Here is a 19,346-nt window from a genome sequence, read left to right as displayed (position 1 = left end):
TGTTTCTAAGCTCCCTTTAATTACTAAGCATTTATAGTTTTTTGAATACACCATCACGAACTCTCGACCCCCAAAATATATTAACCCCTTAATTTATTATTTAAATCACAAAAAAACAATTGTGGTATCGTTTCTAAGTATAATACATACATTAATACAATTTGTTGAATTGAATGCATATACGTAGGTTTATAAATAATCAAATTACTATAACAATGAAGAAATGTTTATTTTATTATGGTTTGTAAAACTTTTTTTTTAAATAATTCTGAATTAGCTAACAAACAAAAATAAATTATACCTTTATTTTACATATGTCATCATTTACATAGATAAAAAAGTAAAAATGACCTAAAATTTATCCTTGTAAAACGCCTGCACGGACGTAATATTTAGTGTAAACCGAATTACTACTATTTGTAGAAACCCGTTTACTTTGAATTAGATTCGAGCTAATGAGATCTAGAGTTCCTTTTAAGACAAAAAAAAAAACCTTAAGAACATAAAGTTTACGCCTGTCACGTGAATAGATTAATTTTAAATCGAATGAAACTGTAAGGTGCAGCTTATATAATAACATTAAAGATTCCTTTTCTCAAAAATTTTAGGTTCGTCGTAGATTTCGATTTTCTGTGACACTCAAATGGTTAGATCTCACAATATAGTAATATTAGCTTATTTGTACCTTTCTGAGATTTAACTGCTTATTATATACAGACAGCCGGATAACTTCTTCATATATGTTCGTATTTATATTCTTCAAATATTAAAGAAAAAAGGGAGAGATATTTAATTTAAATATTCCCGCCTAAAATTATGTTTGTTAAAAAAAACATTTTTATTTAAAAGTATGTTTTTTCTTTTGGGCGCGTCATTAAACTATTCATCCGATAATGATGAAACTTTTGTTAAGTGCCCTGCGTAAGTCGGAGATGGTACGATTTTTGTGTGTCTGTTTGCCTTCATCTAATACAAACGTTTTATGTAGACACATTTTGTATGGAGTCGATGCGAATTCAAATTAACAATAACGCAAAATTAGATCTTATTCGATGGTACTGCCATCTATTGGTATCATTTAAAGTTATTCATTTAATCATAGATGGCGCTGTTTATACAACCAACGCCATCTGTGGTTTATTTCAGGACTGGAATTAGTATTGCAAAAAGTTTTATTTAGTTCTCTTTGACATCAAAAGATGGCGTTAAATAGATTTGTCGAAAAAAAAGTCATGAGTATAATTTGTTTCTATTATATATTTATTAGAAATTTCGAAACACATGACATGTTTTATTTAGATTTAATTTAATTTTAAACAGGAAGTCACTCTCAACTACACTTTTAAAAATTATGAAAATTTTAATATGAAACTAACTGAACTAGTGTATGCTTCATTCGTTCAGTTAGAATTGGAGTTTGTCCACAAAAGCCAAATTAATTTTGTTTACTAAAAACCTGCAACAAAAAACAATGACAGATATATTCCTATGTATCGTCTGACTATACAAAGCTCAAAAAACCGTCATTGCATTTTTCTACTCAAAATCTTCCAATTCTTCACAATTTTTCCCACTTCCATTGAAATGGGAAACAGTCGAGTCTATACTGAACAACTTTAATGAATTAACGACATATATAGACTATTACTAGTCCGTCTGACGTCGTAATTGTAAATTTTTGGTATTTACATCCAGAGCAATAAAACGTCATAAATATAGATTATAATTAGTTTAGTCACATAAGTAATTCGTTAACGCCCTTCGTAACAGTAACATCGCTAAATATATTTGTACGATTATTGTCCTGTTAAAATTTGCGTATTTATGTTTGTATTACTCAGTACTCTGTATAGCAGATATGTTGTTAAAGTTGTATTTATTAAATATATTTATTATAATTGGTAAGTTATATTTAATCATTTTTTACAATTAATTTGAATTTATAAAGACTTAACATAAAGACTGTCTAAGATAAAGAACTGTGTTATACACAATGGTAATCAAATAGTCGTTTATTAATTTCATTTGTGAATTTGCTATGGGTTGGATATGATATAAGGTTTGTTTGGTAAATTAAGATTATACCCGTAAATTAAAAATATATCTGTTCGAGTACTTGGAACTATTAATATATGTTTCGAATTAGGGTTCAATTTCATACAACGAAAACGTAGGTTTGTAATTACTATTCGAATATTATAATTTATTTGTTACTTTTTCACGCCCAAACCATAAATTTTGAAGCATAAATTTCAAGGCCGTAGGTTACTTTTTACGCCTAACACTAGACAACCTACCCCCAAACCGTACCTTTGATTATAAAAGAAATAAAGGCTTAGGAAGCCTACGACTCTCTGGTTTCTCAAAGGGATCTCACGAAACTGGCTAAGATTAAACAATCGCAAGGATACCAAGTAACATTGACAACGACAGGTTCGAGATGATTGACCTAGACTGCAATATAAATTTCTGATGAGATGCTTGTAGTGAGTGAAAGCCTCAGGCCCATTCCTGGGTGTAAACCAATCAAGGAATGGCTCACTCATTCACTTATTGTGGTATCTATGAGTAACTGTTCTCATATTAAGTCGGATGAACGATCAGACCCCTCTTTTCCGTAGGGCACTTTGGGCAAGTGCCCATGGCTCAGCGATAGCAGGGTCCTATCAGATCAAATAAATAAGTAAATTTAAATATGTGATTGTTCGTTTCGTTTCGTTAAAGGCGGCCTGTGAACGATTGATTATCACCAGGATCATAATAAAGGCTTCAAATTTGACCTTGAAAACTATGAGCGGGTAGTTTATTTTTTTATAGAATGGTCTGTAGTAATAGTCAATAATGGTCAATAGGCTAAGCAGGCTGGAGCCTAGGGCGGCAGATTTAGAGGGGCGGCAAATTTAGCCCAAATTCGGAAACCTATAATTATATGTATACACATTACGTCCGCAATCCATATACTCGTCACTACATAGCGGGTTTGAAAACTAATCTAGTAACTGACAGAAATATCACCTAGTTTATAATCATACTAATAACGGGAAAAAACCGATGTAATGAGGACGATAGAATACAAATCATAAATGTTGCAAAAAAAAGTAGGGGCGGCAGAAATTGAATAGCCTACTAGCGGCAGATTTGTAAATTCGCCACTGCCCTTGTACCTTTAGTTACACGGATACACCTTTCAAACCGGAACACAACAATTCCTTATACTACATATAGCGTTTTGGTGTTATAATTACGATCTTTATGAGGATAAGATAAGACGAATGATCAATACAGTACTATGTATTTTTAAATGTTGAAAAAGAGTAACTCCTGAGTTTCTTGCCTGTTCTTCTCAGTAGAATCTACAATCCGAAATGATAATAGTTTTACTTAATATATGTAGTTCTTAAATGACGATTCAAAATGGCTTGTGAAAGCCTCTTTGAATAAAGTATATTTTGATTTTTATTTTACACATTTTGTTTTCAGTGACTTGTGCGAACCAAAAGAATAAAGGTAAGTTTAAGAATGTTTTAAATAAATTAGTGACAAATTAATTAAAAGAGTTTATTTGAGGAAAGCGTAGTCAATCAGTTCACGTGCAGTTGACAAATATTGTGAGGAAATTTATATTTGTGGAATATTCTGATGCCTACCAAAATTTGATTGTGAAAACAGCTCCAAACTTTATCCATTAGATAAAAAGGATATTAGCATTATCTAATGAGTGCAGTGGCTTAGCTAGGTGAGGAAGGGCCCCGGTGCACAGAAAAAGTATCGGGCCCTCACCCCCTCTTTCCTATCCCTCTTTAACGAATAATTACCCTATCAAATTATAGATAACAAATAAGATATCTAGTGCGCAGGGTCCTGTTTTTCTAGCTGCAGAAGACAAAGGTTTCGTTTAGAGGGCCCCCTGAACTTGGGGGCCCTGGTGAACTGCGCCACCTGGCCCTACGATAGCCACGCCACTGAATGAGTGGGTGATACCTATCCAGATGGGCGAAAGGCCCAACAGCGGAAAGATATTCCAAATAATAAGCAGCATCAATATTATCACGACCTTTCTTATTATCTTAATCACAAAAACTACACAACATTTAACTTTGGAGACGCCGTTATGTTTTTAATTATAATTAAAACACTAATTACTTTCATGTTATAATTATTTATTTGTGGGCACACCTTTCTCTCACGGTGTTTGGAAAACGAATGGCTGGTCCCTGGTTCTCCGACTTTTATTATAAGTTCAATTTCGAATCAAAATAAAAACCATATTATTATTCAAAATAAATATTTTAATCAACTGAGACTCTAAAATATTTATAGAATATACTTTTGCGATTTATTAAAACACTAAAAAATTGCAACAATAACAATGTTTTTTCAGGTAGATTAATAATAGAAATAAATGGTAAAGTCATCGATGGTGGGACCTCTCTTTCCCATGGTAACACCATAAACATAATACGATTCAACATCACTGATTACGAATACTTCGAAAATGAAAAATTGAGATTCACCTGTAAATATGAATATGTATCCGGTGAATATCACAGGATGCTGTGGATCGCAGAAAATGAGACGATCGATGGTAAGAAATATTTTATCATCATAATAATTACATAGTATAGAACAAAGTCGCTTAACGCTGTCCCTATGTACGCTTAGATCTTTGGAAATACGTAACGCAATTTGAAGCGGTTTTGTAAATAGAAAGATTGTTTCAAGAGGAAGGTTTATGCGTATAAAACCTGTATAATATAGTATAGAAACACCGATAATTATAGAGGTTTCCAATGTCGTCAATAAACACATTTACTTGGTGGTAGGGCTTTGTGCAAGCCCGTCTGGGTAGGTACCACCCACTCATCAGTTAATCTACCGACAAACAACAGTGCTCAGTATTGTTGTGTTCCAGTTTGAAATGTAAGTGAGCTAGTAAATACAGGCACAAGGGACATAACAACTTAGTTCCCAAGGTTGGTGGCGCATTGACGATGTTTTTTTTTTATAATATCCGGTTAGGCATATGACTCCACTCCACCTGATGGTAAGTACAAATGGAATCCAAACGCGAAGACGACTAGTACGCACAGCAAGAATGAGCTGCACTAGTCACCCTCGCCATGCCGGCCCGCAAGATGCCTCTTCACGCCTCGTTTGAAGGCACCCAGGTTATAAGACCCCTCCTCTTATACACACGTGTGCTGGTAAAGAGTTCCATATTTTGGCGGTGCGACAACGAAAAGAGTTGCCAAATTTCTTTGTGCGCTTTGGGATAGATGTCACAGTTAGGCGGTGACATCAATTGATTGACATGTAAGGATTAGTTAATATTTCTTACAGCGTCATTGCCTATGGGTGATGGTGACCACTTGCCATCAAGTGGCATATATACTCGTCCGCCAACTAATACCATAATAAAAATGTTGGCGCTTACATTTCAAGCGCAGGCTGAACGCTACAAGATAGATCAAAATAATGTTCTACAGTATTGTACACCTCAAAAAAGTTCACGGTGGTATATGTTTGTCTCTTAGGGTTAAACTACAATAATCATATTTTTATTCTTTAGTTCTTACAAGAGCCGAGATGTTCCAGTGGTTAGAACGCGTGCACCACATAATATTCATGTGCAGTGTGCTTCATTCGTGTTTATAGATTCATCTCGTGCTCGGCGGTGAAGGAAAACATCGTGAGGAAACCTACATGTGACAAATTTCAAATCTTCTCCTCAAAGGGAGAGGAGGCCTTTAGCCCAGCAGTGGGAATTTACAGGCTGTTGTTGTTGTATATAATGTACTGTAGTACATTAACGATTCTCCCGACTTCCGACTTCGTTCTGAAGCTTGGTACAATCTCATAGGAGCCACCCTCAGGACGAACTTTAAATTCGAGCCCCGCGCTCAACCTCAGGGCTGAGGGCATTAGTTCTCGCCCGAACGTCCGGTGACGCTGTAAAGGCCAGTAGGGCCAACAGCAATACATCATACAAACAAAAGCACCGTATATTCTATTATTATTTTTCTGTTTCAGATAAGTGTGTGGGACCTTACCATACCAATGACAGCTTAACTGTAGACTGGACGCCAAGACCTCCATCTCTTCTTAAATGTCATGTCTACGCCGGAAATAAGGATATTATAAGTTGTGCACAGAAAAAGCAGACATTTGTAGCCATTTTGAATTTTTTTCCTAAACAAAGTAAGTATTCATTTTAAATCATAATCTATATTATTTATATTAATATTATAAATGTGCTGAGCTGAATTGGCACAGTGGTTAGATTTCGGGTTCAAACCCAGGCAAGCACCTCTATATATACATATGTGTGCTTAATTTGTGTTTATAATTCGTCTCGTGCTAGGCAGCGAAGGAAAACATCAAAGTGAGGAAACCTGCATGTGTCTAATTCCATCGAAATTCTGCCACATGTGCATTCCACCAACCCGCACTCTTCGACCAAACTTCACCTTAGAGGAGGAGGAGGTCTCAGCCCAGCAGTGGGAAATTTATAGGCTTATATACTTTACTTTAAATCTGAAAGTAACTCTGTCTGTGTCGCTCTTTCACGACCAAACCGCTGAACCGAATTTGATGTAATTTGGTATGAAGCAAACTTGAACTCAAAGAAAGGACAAAGGCTCCTTTTTAGCCTGACACATGAAAACCAATACCCTAAAACGCGAGCAAAGTCGCGGACTACTGGTATGAATATATTTTATTGATTAGAGCTTTTAAGACCTGAGAGTTATATTTACACTAACTTTGGTTTTAAGTCGCCTCTTATCGAGATCACCCAACCACTCAATCATCATGAATTAATTATGAGACAACATCACATACATTACTCTGATCCCAATGTAAGTAGCTGAAGCACTTGTGTTATGGAAATCAGAAGTAACGACGGTACTACAAACATCCAGACCCAAGACAACATAGAAAACTAATGATAATCTACATCGACTCAGCCGGGAATCGAACCCAGGGCCTCGGAGTGGCGTACCCATGAAAATCGGTGTACACACCACTCGACCACGGAGGTCGTCAAATAACGTTTAAAAGTACATGTTGTCAGGAGTATAGTAAATGTCAACGTAATATTAAAAAAAACGTTAGATTACAATCTGCCTCGTCAGATTGTAATCTGTTGAAATATTGTGAACCAAGTAATATTATTGCAATTTAACGTATTATTTTTCGATATATTCTCTAACTGCTACACAAGTGTACTGAAACTAGGATTCACTTGGTAGGGATTTGTGCTAGATCGTCTGTCTGGTACTATCTCATCAGATCTTTCCAATCTACCAGTGTTGTTGTGTGTTTGAAGGGTGAGTGAGCCAGTGTACCGAGGCACGAGGGATATAATATCTTAGGTCCGAAGGTACATTCCACATAAGAATCGTTTATTATTTCTTACAGCTCCATTGTCTATAGTTATATGTATACAAACATAACACATCATACATCTGCCTATTTGATAAAAATTAATTTGAATTTGGAATTCAAACTACAAGGCAAGATAAAAATCTTTGTACTCGGTAGTAGTCAATATCGTCATTGACAGGTAAGCCTGCCTATGCCTAAATGATGTTTACCTGATTCTACAAAACGTTTACCATTACGAATTTTAAGTTACACTTCATACAACCGTTAACCTTAATTCTTGTGTAAACATGATTCATATTAAGGAAAAAGGATCAAGTTATCGCTAATTACTACATAAGTAAATTAATGTTAATATACAATCCATTTAATGTAAAATATTGCTAAGCGAAATTGACTCTTATTGCGTTGATAAATCAAGACGAAATTAGTACTTATTGGACCCGTTTATAGATCACAAACTATTAGTTACATTGTACAGGAAACGTTATTTGTAAGACGGTATAACATTAAATGTCAGTGCTTATACGTTTAGTAAAGTATTAAATTAATAATTTAATAAGTGTGTTGTGTTGACATGGCAAACTGTTTATATGTATTTTTATGTTTGGCGCTATTCTCAAGTGAGTATATACATGCATATTTACTTGGTGGTAGGGCTTTGTGCTATTCCGACTGGGTAGGTACCATCCACTCATCAGTTATTCTACCGCCAAACAATAGTACTCAGTATTGTTGTGTTCCGATTTGAAGGGTGAGTGAGCCAGTGTAACTACAGGCACAAGGGACATAACATCTTAGTTCCCAAGGTTGGGGGCACATTGACGATGTAAAGAATAGTTAATATTTCTTACAGCGTTGTCTATGGGTGATGGTGACCACTTACCATCAGATGGCCCATAAGCTCGTCCGCCAACCTACACCATAAAAAATATCAAAACATATATGGGCAATCGTTATTTAAATGTAAAATGAAGGCAGTTATTGGATGTGTTTCATGTTTTACGAAATACTAATATTAAATATATATTAAATATATATATCATTGCCTCCACTGGTGACAGGAGGGCTGGTTCGTTAATTGCCCAGAGGATTGGAATTGCGATTCAACGGGGAAATGCATTCTTGCTACCATTCCACGCGGTCAAGATTTATACCGGAGATTTATACAATATATTTAAGCATTTATGTTGTTAATTCTTATGTTTATACGAATTATAAGTATATGTCCCCGTAAGGTTACAAAATTCGTTAGATAACAATCTAACTCGCGAGATTGTAATCTGTCGAAATATTGTGAACTGTGAAATATGATTGCAATTTAACGCATTATTTATCGCTATATTGTAATCTAACGAAGTTAAACTGTTAGATTGCAATCTGTCCCGCGTCAGATTGTTAACCGTCGAAACTGGCCTCTACTACCTGGGCCTCGCACGGGTACTTGATATGTATCGTTATATTAGGACCAAATTACATAAAACTATTATAAATTGTAGCTTATGTGTTATTCTGATGTATAACCTATATTACTAAAAAAATATATCAAATCCGTTCAGTAGCTTTTTCTTGAAACAAACAAACATACACCAATCCTTACAAACTTTCGCATTTATAATATCAGTAGGATATTATAATAACAGCCTGTAAATTTCCCAGTGCTGGGTTAAGGATTCTCCCTTTGAGGCGGTTAGGAGCATATTTAATATATTCCAATGCGAGTTGGTGGAATACACATGTGGCAGAATTTCTTTGAAATTAGACACATGCAGGTTTCCTCACGATGTTTTCCTTCATCCTTCATGTTATCATATAAAATATAATTATTGTGGTCGTTGGCAGGTTTTAAGTGTAAAAAGGTAGTTTACATCCTTCCATAAGGGTTAAAGCTTGCTTCCTATCAATCATCAACCTTGGTTCAGTGGTTTTGCCGTAAAAGCGTAACAGATAGGCAGACACGGTTAATTTCCATTTATAATATTAGCATAGATAATATCAATTTATTACTAATGATAATTCTTATTGCAGATGTTAAAACTGGAAATGCTGAAAAAAGGAATTGTAAGTATTAGTCTACACCATCCTCATCATCATAGTAATTTCTAACCAAGCTGGGGCCTTTGGGCGCACATAAATATGGGGCCCTTTTGCTATTTACTATTATTAAATTTTAACACTTTCAATGCAGAGCGAGGTCTAATACGCCCCGTATGTATCTTGCGGTGCGGGTGAGAAAAACATAGATTTATCCGTAGTGCGGAGGCGGTAACATCTATTTGATATGTTGTAGAAAAATTATAAATGTTATATGATGCCTATTGAAAATGCTACGGTGTACTTAATACGGGGACTCTTTGACCATGTACCCACTAAAGAAATAAAATTCGATCATATCACATCGAGTCTGATATTGATTTGTTGTATACTATATGGGTATAGTATATCTATATACGCAGTCGCGTAGCTATCGTAGGGCCAGGTGCAGTGCACCAGGGCCCCGGAGTTCAGAGGCCCCTCTAAACTAAACTCAAAGCTTCTGAAGCTAGAAAATAACGACACACACTATTTCTTATTTGGTATATATTTTAAAGGGTAATTATTAGTTAAAGAGGGATGGGAAAGAGGGGGTGTGGGACATATAAACTTTCATATTCGTAATATACATAAATGATAAGCAATAACCTAAGCTATCCTCATGTTAAACAATTTCAATACTAAAATGTTAAATAGTTTAACTTACAAATGAAAGTACCAGTTACTTCTTTTTTTTTAATCTACATTCGTAAACTTGTGTAGGGACAAAATATTCCTGAGTTTGCAAGAAAAACAGATAAAATCAAAACCAAAATCAAAATAAACTTTATTCAAGTGGGCTTTTACAAGCACTTTTGAATCGTTATTTGACAATTAAGTGAAGCTACCACCGGTTCGGAAAGTAGATTCAATCGAGAAGAACCGGCAAGAAACTCAGTAGTTACTCTTTTCAACCGACTTCAAAAAGGAGGAGGTTATCGATTCGTCTGTATTTTTTTTTTTTTATGTTTGTTACCTCATAACTTTTTACTGGGTGGACCGATTTTGATATTTTTTTTTTTTTTTTTTTTTTTTTTTTTTATGGTATAGGTTGGCGGACGAGCATATGGGCCACCTGATGGTAAGTGGTCACCATCACCCATAGACAATGACGCTGTGAGAAATATTAACTATTCCTTACATCGTCACTGCGCCACTAACCTTGGGAACTAAGATGTTATGTCCCTTGTGCCTGAAGTTACACTGGCTCACTCACCCTTCAAACCGGAACACAACAATACTGACTACTGTTATTTGGCGGTAGAATAACTGATGAGTGGGTGGTACCTACCCAGACGGGCTCGCACAAAGCCCTACCACCAAGATTATAATAATATTTTTTTTTTGTTTGAAAGGTAGTGCTTCCCGTGGGGTCCCATTTTTTTTTTTTTTTTTTCCGATGATGGTATCCTTATGAAAACGACATAAGTCTTAAATTTGCATTATGTATATGCGCGACAAATAGGTGAATAACTGAAAATCACGTTAACCAATTTTGATAATTCTTTTCAACTCTGAGGAGCACGTTAGCGATATTCAGTCGAATCTTTTATTAATAGATTATTTGGATATTTGAGTCACCTTCCGTAATATGGTTTTGTTTATGTAATTATCATAGTCGAATATTATAATCAACTAGCTACCCACCCCGGCTTCGCACGGGTGCAATTCTGATACTAAATATACTACAACATTTGTTTATTTACGACATCACATTGCAAACTTCTAAAATTATCAGTGTTTCTTTACTATATTGTTCATGTATTATTTATACAAACCTTCCCCTTGAATCACACTATCTATTAAAAAAACCTTCCAAATATAGCAATAACTATAACTACGTTATATAATCGTAAATCGGATAGGAGGACTCTCAAAAATATGTTAAATATGCAATTATTATTTATTACTTTTTAGTACATTTTTATTTGTTTTAAAATAGTGTTTTGTTTGAAGTCGGTTTTTCTTTTTGTTAAAATTTTATTTATTCAACATTTAAAAATACAATCATATTAGTTAAATACAATTACATATGTATGTAATGTATCCTACCTGGAAGTCAACAGGTATTAATTCCACACTTTTTTATCATCTACAAAATCTAGTATCGAATAATATGTCTTTTTTATCAATGTATTTTTTATAAACGATTTGAATTTACGAAACGGCAAAATTAAAAATATCTGCGAAATTCTATTATTCATATCATTGCATAAATGAGTATATAAAATATAAAACATCAATTAATACATGATTCATATTATGTTCTAGCTATTTTAATATCAGGTCTCACGGTCTCCAATATTTTGAAAACGAATAGCGACAGCAGAGTACGTTATAAATACACTGATGGGGATTTGTTAAATTTGACCTGCACATCCAAACATTCTTCTGGATCTTTCTATATGAAATGGTCGAAAGGTAAGTTATGATTTAAAAAAAAACAAACAAATAACCGCTATATAATATTAAAAATTTAACTGGCAACCCCGGCTTCGCACGGGTGCAATACTGATACTAAATATACTATAGAATTTGTTTATTTACGACATCACATTAGAAACTTCTAAAATGATCAGCATTTCTTTACTATATTGTCCATGTATTACACAAAAACCTTCCTCTCGAATCACTCTATCTATTAAAAAAAACCGCATCAAAATCCGTTGCGTAATTTGAAAGATTTAAGCATACATAGGGACAGACAGCGGTAAGCGACTTTGGTTTATATGTACTATGTAATGATTTAATGAGAGCCGAGATGACCCAGTGGTTAGAACGCGTGCATCTTAAGTGATTGCGAGTTCAAACCCAGGCAAGCACCACTGAATTTTCATGTGCTTAATTTGTGTTTGTAAATCATCTCGTGCTCGGCGGTGAAGGAAAACATCGTTAGGAAACCTGCATGATATTCTATCACATGTGAATTCCACCAACCCGCATTGGATCAGTGGTGGAGTATGTTCCAAGCTTGCTCCTCAAAGGGCGAAGAGACCTTAGCCCGGCAGGAAATTTACAGGCTGTTGTTATTGTATGTAGTGATGTAATATTATTAATTTTGGATTACAGATGGCGTTGAAATAGCTAAAAAAAACACAACCAAAGACGTCCCGACTCAGCTAGAAGCGGTCATACCATTAAACGAAGATGATGACAAATCGTTAATTCAGTGCAGTGTTATTGAAAATACTGACAATCCTCAGAAACTTAGTAAAAATATAACGATTGAATTAGTTTACGAATCTGATGATTTAGGGTCTATCGTTACCACCGAAAAGGCAAACGACACAATTGATAATGGTACGTATTATTAACTTAATATGCGGCTTTATCAGAGCGACATTTATAAAACACAGACGTCAAACAGAGAGAGTTACTTTCACTAGCTGTAAACGCATAGAAAAAAATTGATTATTTATATATAACCTAAGGCTTGTTCCAAGGGCAGGAGATAAACATACATTACGTTTAGTAAATCCAAACGATTTGACAATACATCTATTACGCTACGCCCTACAAACAGTTCTTGATTAATATATATTTATTTATAACCAATTTCAACGAACTAGTACGTAGCTAAATGAATTTGGTTCTAACTAATGGTCCTAATAAGTAAAACGGGACCTCTTTACTAAGAACACGCTGTCCGTACGTCAGATTATCTACCGCCAGACTGTATCTCGTGAACGTTAACAGACATTTAAAATTAAAAAAAAAACTCAATTGAAATTATGAGACACTAAAATGGGGGCTCTCATACAACAGACATGATTTTTTTTGCCGTTTTTTTAGATAATACTAACGCTAATTGAGCTTCCACTTGACCAAAAATAAAAATCATTTGTTTTTATTTGCTCTTGGATACTAATTACAAACAAATATATATTGCAGCAACATACAACGGCCAGTATGAACACCTCTCTGGAGAAAATAAAGTTATATGTAAGTTATATTTATCATTATCACTATCATTATCCTAGCTAAAAAATAACTCGCACCTTTATATATGTATTGCTATTAGTTACATAGCCTTCCGGCGTATTGTAGTCTGGTGCTGTAGACTGGTGGTGGAAAGTGTACCGTCTGTTCTTTCACTATGATTTTTCAATACGACTTAAAAGCCTTTACGTGATTTCTGACTCAAGGAAGCATAGACGATGCTACTTACCAGACTCCGAGTTGCTAATCTCGAGAGAAAAACGTAATATGTTTATGATCTGACCAGTTGAAGATTCGACCTTATGTATTAGACACTAGAATCAATAGCCTGTAGCCTTCTGCTGCCTTTTTTTTGGAGAAGGTTTGGGAACATATTCCACCACGCTGTTCCAATGCGATTTAGCGGAATACACATATCGCAGAATTTCAATGAAATTAGACACATGTAGGTTTCCTCACGGTGTTTTCTTTCAGCGCCGATTGCGAGATGAATTATAAACACAAATTAAGCACATGAATATTCAGTGGTTTGAACCCGCGATCATCGGTTAAGATGCACGTGTATTAACCACTGTGCCATCACGGCTCGTATACTACTACACTAGACTATAATATTAATAATTATTTTTTCATTTACAGTTTTAATAACATTCATAGTTATCGCGATCGTGGCGATTATTATAATCATAATAATTATAACTGTAGGCATTATAAAACATTATAAAAAGAATAAAATGAAAGAGGTAAGTTGCCTTCATTTTCTTCGCTTCAAATAACCCTTACTTCTTACTCCACAAACTCTGTAGAGTATTCCGTAACAAGAAATCTAATCGACGTAGAACTAACACACAAAGTTACTTTCGTATTTAGAATATTAGTATCATTATCATGACAAAATTACGCAACGGATTTTGATGCGTTTCTTTTTAAATAGTCGTGCGCGCGCGCGCGCGTGTTTGTGTGTGTGTGTGTGTGTGTGTGTGTGTGAGTGTGAGAGTGTGTGTGTATATATGTGTGTATGTGTCATATTAACAGATTGGCGAGTAGACTGAGTTCTGCGGCATTCGCGGTCAAAAAAATGAGATTATGTACCGATGTTGATACGGCTCGCTTAGTATATTTCAGTTACTTTCACAGTATAATGTCATACGGTATTATGCTGTGGGGCAATGCAGCCGCTATCCATACTATATTTGTGCTACAGAAGAGGGCTATTCGCGCAATCTATAACCTAGGAGCTAAAGAATCGTTAAGGAATAAATTTAGAGAAATCAAGATATTGACTGTTGCTTCTCAATATATATTCTGCAATGTTATGTATGTACGAAAAAATATTAATGATTTCATGAGAAAATGTGATACTCATAGCAAAGGTACAAGGAACAAACACAAACTTGTTACTCCTGTTACTCGACTACATAGAGTCAGTAACTCCTTTGTGGGGCAATGTATACGGTTTTACAACAGGATCCCAGAAAGCGTTCAAAATGCCTCTGTTGCCAAATTTAAGAAAATTATTAAGGAACGCATGTGTGCAAAAGGTTACTATACAATTAATGAGTTTATGATCGATAGCACACCTTGGGAATGAAACGATCGCCTCCTGGCTATTTTATCTCATATTAAATTGTTTAAATAATATATGAGTAAAAAAAAAACCCGCTGAGTTTCTTTCGCCGGTTCTTCTCAGGTCAGGGTATTTTCTTTTCCGAACCGGTGGTAGTGTTTCAATTGACCATCAATAAGAAAGTGTAATGCTTCTATATTGAATAAAGTTATTTGAGTTTGAGTTTGAGTTTGAGTTTGTAGGTGTGTTCTACCGAGAAGAACCGGCAAGAAACTCAGTAGTTTCTCTTTTTCAACATTAAAAAAAATTCAAAGTCAAGTTAGTTAATACAATTATTTAAATTAATACATCCTGCTTGGAAGTCAATAGGTATTAACTGCACGCTTTTTTATCATCTATAAAATCTTGTATATAATCAGTGGCGTAGCTATCGTAGGGCCAGGTGGTGCAGTGCACCAGGGCCCCGGAGTTCAGGGGGCCCTCTAAACTAAACCTTAAGCTTCGGAACCTAGAAAATACCGTGATTTTTTATTTGGTATATATAATTTTAAAAAGTAATTATTAGTTAAAAAAGGATGGGAAAGATGAGGGCCCGATTCTTTTCTAAGCACCGGGGCCCTTCCTCACCTAGCTACGCCACTGTATATAATTTCGTTTTACAGGATAAAGTAACTTTGAAGGGTAACTCAGTTGAAACAAAATGGGAGCTCCAGTGTTTACCTGATACATACTCGAATCCTGCCGACGTTTTATACAACATGAACAATGCAACTGTGGTCTATAGCAGCCCGTACAAAGAGGTCATGTACACCACGCCTATACCGAAGAGCTTACGAGTCGTCAATAAAATTGAATACGAAAATTTAATGATCAAAAATAATGATAAATCAAAATACGAAAATGATAACAATACATACGCAAATATAAATGATAAGAATACCAATCATTATTCAAATACATTGTGCAATGGAAATATTAGTTCAGATATGTACAGTTATACTGTCGTTGATAAGTGATTAAGCTGTTGTTTATTAGTAAGCTGTGCCCGCGACCTTATACGCGTTTGAATTTAAAAATAAATGTGATTGTTGTCTAAGTTACTCCTTATTATATCTATCTACCAGTGAAAGTCCCATCAAAATCGGTCCAGCCGTTACAGAGCCGGAACAAACAAGAGAGACAAAAATTGTAAAATATGTAATTATGGTATATGTACAGTGTATACATACATATGTATGTATTGATTAAAAAGGGCTATTTTAATATTACAAACAGACACTCCAATTTTATTATATGTAAACGTAAAAAGTAAAGTAACAGCCTGTATATTTCCCACTGCTGAGATAAGGCCTCCTCTTCCATTAAGGAGAGGGTTGGGAACATATTCCACCACGCTGTTCAAATGCGGGTTCGTGTAATGCACATGTGGCAGAATTTTGACGAAATTAGACACATGCAGGTTTCCTCACGATGTTTTCCTTCACCGCCGAGCACGAGATGAATTATAAACACAAATTAAGTACATATATAATAGTGGTGCTTGCCTGGGTTTGAACCCGCAATCATCGGTTATGATGCACGCGTTCTAACCACTGGGCCATCTCAGCTCATATTATATGTATAGATGAGATTTTCATGTTTCATTTTTTTGTTATATAACTAGTCTCCTATTGTTTGAAATTCGACCATGATTCATTGCTAATAAAATTTTGAAAGCGTATTTGTACTTAAGATTTTCATGAGACATCATCACATACCTTACTCTGATCCCAATGTAAGTAGCTAAAGCACTTGTGTTATGGAAAATCAGAAATAACGGAACCACAAACGCACAGACCCAAGACAACATAGAAAACTAATTAATGATATATTATTATATTATATACATTGAAACGTCGACTTATTCAAATAATATATTTATTCCATACAACAATTTATTACAACAATAAAAATAATTGTGATACATTCAGTTAACTAAAATTAATTTAGCTAACATTCATTTTTATATAAAATAATATCGATTTCATTAAAACATTTTTTATATGATAGTAATACTAAATCAATTGATAAAATATAATACATTGTTCGTTTAAAAGTGTGATGGTACCACTTATGTACAGTCAGCCTCAAAAATAACGACCACAGTCGTATAATTTATCAGTAATTTAAGTCAAATTAAGTTCATTATTATCCACCAGGAGCGCTGTAGTTTCCATATACTTATAAATCGGACTAGAGTTAATACAGACAGACAGCTCATATTGATTTAAATAAGCCATATTAAATCAGAATAGCTATTGAGGTAAATTTTTTTTTAGCATCCTATATATTATCAAATTACTAATACTAAAATATAATAAATTTGACCAAAATAATTATTTTTCTTTAAAATTTGTATTTAAATAATAGTTTAATGTTGAAACTTTAATAATCCAATTCCATTCCAATCCTAAATTTGAAGGTTTATATAAAATATTCTAGATGGCATTTGGTATAAGTTTATTTAATTGAAAAAGATGCTTTCTATAACTAATAAATACATTGTAATGTACGTTTTAATATTTTCACACACTAATAAATATTAATAAATGAATAGCATATAATATATTTGAGGGTGACTGTACACAAACATTTAATTGTGAGACATCACAACTAAAACAATACTTGATTAAAATACCTAGTTTTGGACCCATTTTTACATTAACATAATAAATAATTATTTCGCTTTTAAAACTAAAATTAATTAAAAATATCTAGTTATCAATTAAAAATTAAGTACTAAACAAATGAAGGAACTAAATATAGTAAAGATAAATACTGTGTCGGTTAAGCAAAGCAACTAGAGTTGCTATAAAGATGGTGTTAATAATTAAAAAGTAAAAATTATTACAATTATTTCGTAAAAATTAAAAATAAAACATACAGTATGTGTGGGACAGACAATACTATGATATAAGAGTAATATTTGAATATTATTATTTGTGATGTCATTGATAATCATGGGTTTAAAATTGACTAATCATAATATAAAATAAAAAAGACGCCATGTTTAAAAAATTATTTTTGACAGCTGACATATCGTTACTGAATTATAGTGCCAATGACTTTTGGCGGGCAAATGGAGAACGAACGCCATTTTGAATTGTAATTTCGATGTCAATTTTTGGCTAGCGTCCAGTGTTACCATTTATTTGATCTACGCATTTTTAGTGTCTTGATCAAAAATACTATCTATGAAAAAAAAACTATTTTTATTCACCCTACCTTTGAGTTACGAAGTAATACTGAAAGAGACAGCAGCTTATTGGCGTGATAATACTAAGTATCTAGGCTATACCGAAATTAGTAGCCAATTTATTTAAATGGTAACACATATTCGACGACGGCGTCGCTGCCACAGAATAGATATGTCGGTGACACTATAATTGAAAGGCAGATGTCAAAAACGAAAAAAAAAAAATTGCATTCGAATCTGTAAAGAGGTTCAATGCCAAGTGAAAAGACTGTGGCATATCAAGAGATATATGGAAGCGACGATGAGGTTCCCGATCATGATGGGGAACCCGATTTTGAGGAACTCCATGAAGGTGAACCGGTAGCCGTGCTGCTCCGCGACGCCGGCGCACACGACGTTGGCGCTCGCACCGATTAGTGTTCCGTTGCCTACAACAGTAATTGTACAATTTGAGGTTGGATTTTTTCGATTGTAAAGCTGTGGAGCTATATAAAAGGGGCAAAATAAGGAACATGTATATATCCCACAACAGGGCAAAGTTTATCAGTTCGATGGTTAAGAGTCTAAGGGCCGTCTCGCCAGCTAGAAGAATAATAATACAATATGATATACATATGTATGTGAGGTGACACAACAAGGTAGGAAGACTAGTTTGATGCGCTCCTTTTGCAAAAGTGTCATGTCGCAGAAGGAAGCTTCGGAGCGGGAAGAGAGTGCCGCAGCTGACTCGCTCTGCAGAAGACGACCGGGGAGGAGGAAAAGGCACTACGCGCACCTTCTCCCCTCACCTCAATAGGCGCCGCAGCGACTAGGGGGGGTCCCAGTACTCCGGAAATCACCCCTAGGTGTTGGAGGCCCTTATAGGTGGGCCGACCGTCAGGACGTCACGGTAGCATGCGTAAGTGATCCCGTGGCGTCCATCGAAAGACGGAGAGGGTACCGCTGGTTTTTTAGTGGGTAAACCCGGGGTACTTGGGCGCACTCGGCAGTCAGGGCTCCGGGGATTCCCACACCACCACCCCCCCCCAATTTCCATCACGTGGGGGAAGCGCGTAATGCGTTTTTCCAGCGAGAATAAAAAAACGTAGGAAGACTAGTAAATGTCACATGTATGGGATGGTTAATATTTAATACAGTGCCAATATCAGT

General features: G+C 34.9%; 2 protein-coding genes across 2 annotated transcripts in view; one reads left to right on the top strand and one right to left on the bottom strand.

The window, feature by feature from the left end:
- The first annotated feature begins 1,783 nt into the window (after positions 1-1,783).
- On the top strand, positions 1,784-16,052 carry LOC124541945. The gene is made up of 10 exons (XM_047119884.1): positions 1,784-1,901; positions 3,481-3,507; positions 4,382-4,585; positions 6,031-6,198; positions 9,412-9,444; positions 11,728-11,877; positions 12,526-12,756; positions 13,348-13,398; positions 14,035-14,138; positions 15,625-16,052. Exons 1-10 carry the CDS (start codon positions 1,859-1,861, stop codon positions 15,976-15,978), a joined length of 1,365 nt encoding a protein of 454 aa, XP_046975840.1. The 5' UTR covers positions 1,784-1,858; the 3' UTR covers positions 15,979-16,052.
- A 2,290-nt stretch (positions 16,053-18,342) lies between these two features.
- LOC124542017 (P protein-like) overlaps positions 18,343-19,346 on the bottom strand; it is a 70,369-nt gene continuing 69,365 nt past the window's right edge. The window contains exon 20 of the mRNA XM_047119973.1: positions 18,343-18,625. Coding sequence (XP_046975929.1) covers positions 18,447-18,625 — 179 coding nt within the window. The 3' untranslated portion in view covers positions 18,343-18,446. The remainder of the gene's footprint in view (positions 18,626-19,346) is intronic.

The sequence above is a fragment of the Vanessa cardui genome, chromosome 29, assembly GCF_905220365.1.
Source record: "Vanessa cardui chromosome 29, ilVanCard2.1, whole genome shotgun sequence".
In the NCBI taxonomy this organism is placed as follows: Eukaryota; Metazoa; Arthropoda; class Insecta; order Lepidoptera; family Nymphalidae; genus Vanessa; species Vanessa cardui.
The sequence above is the reverse complement of the archived record's forward strand: the minus strand, read 5'-3'. Positions and strand labels throughout refer to the sequence as shown.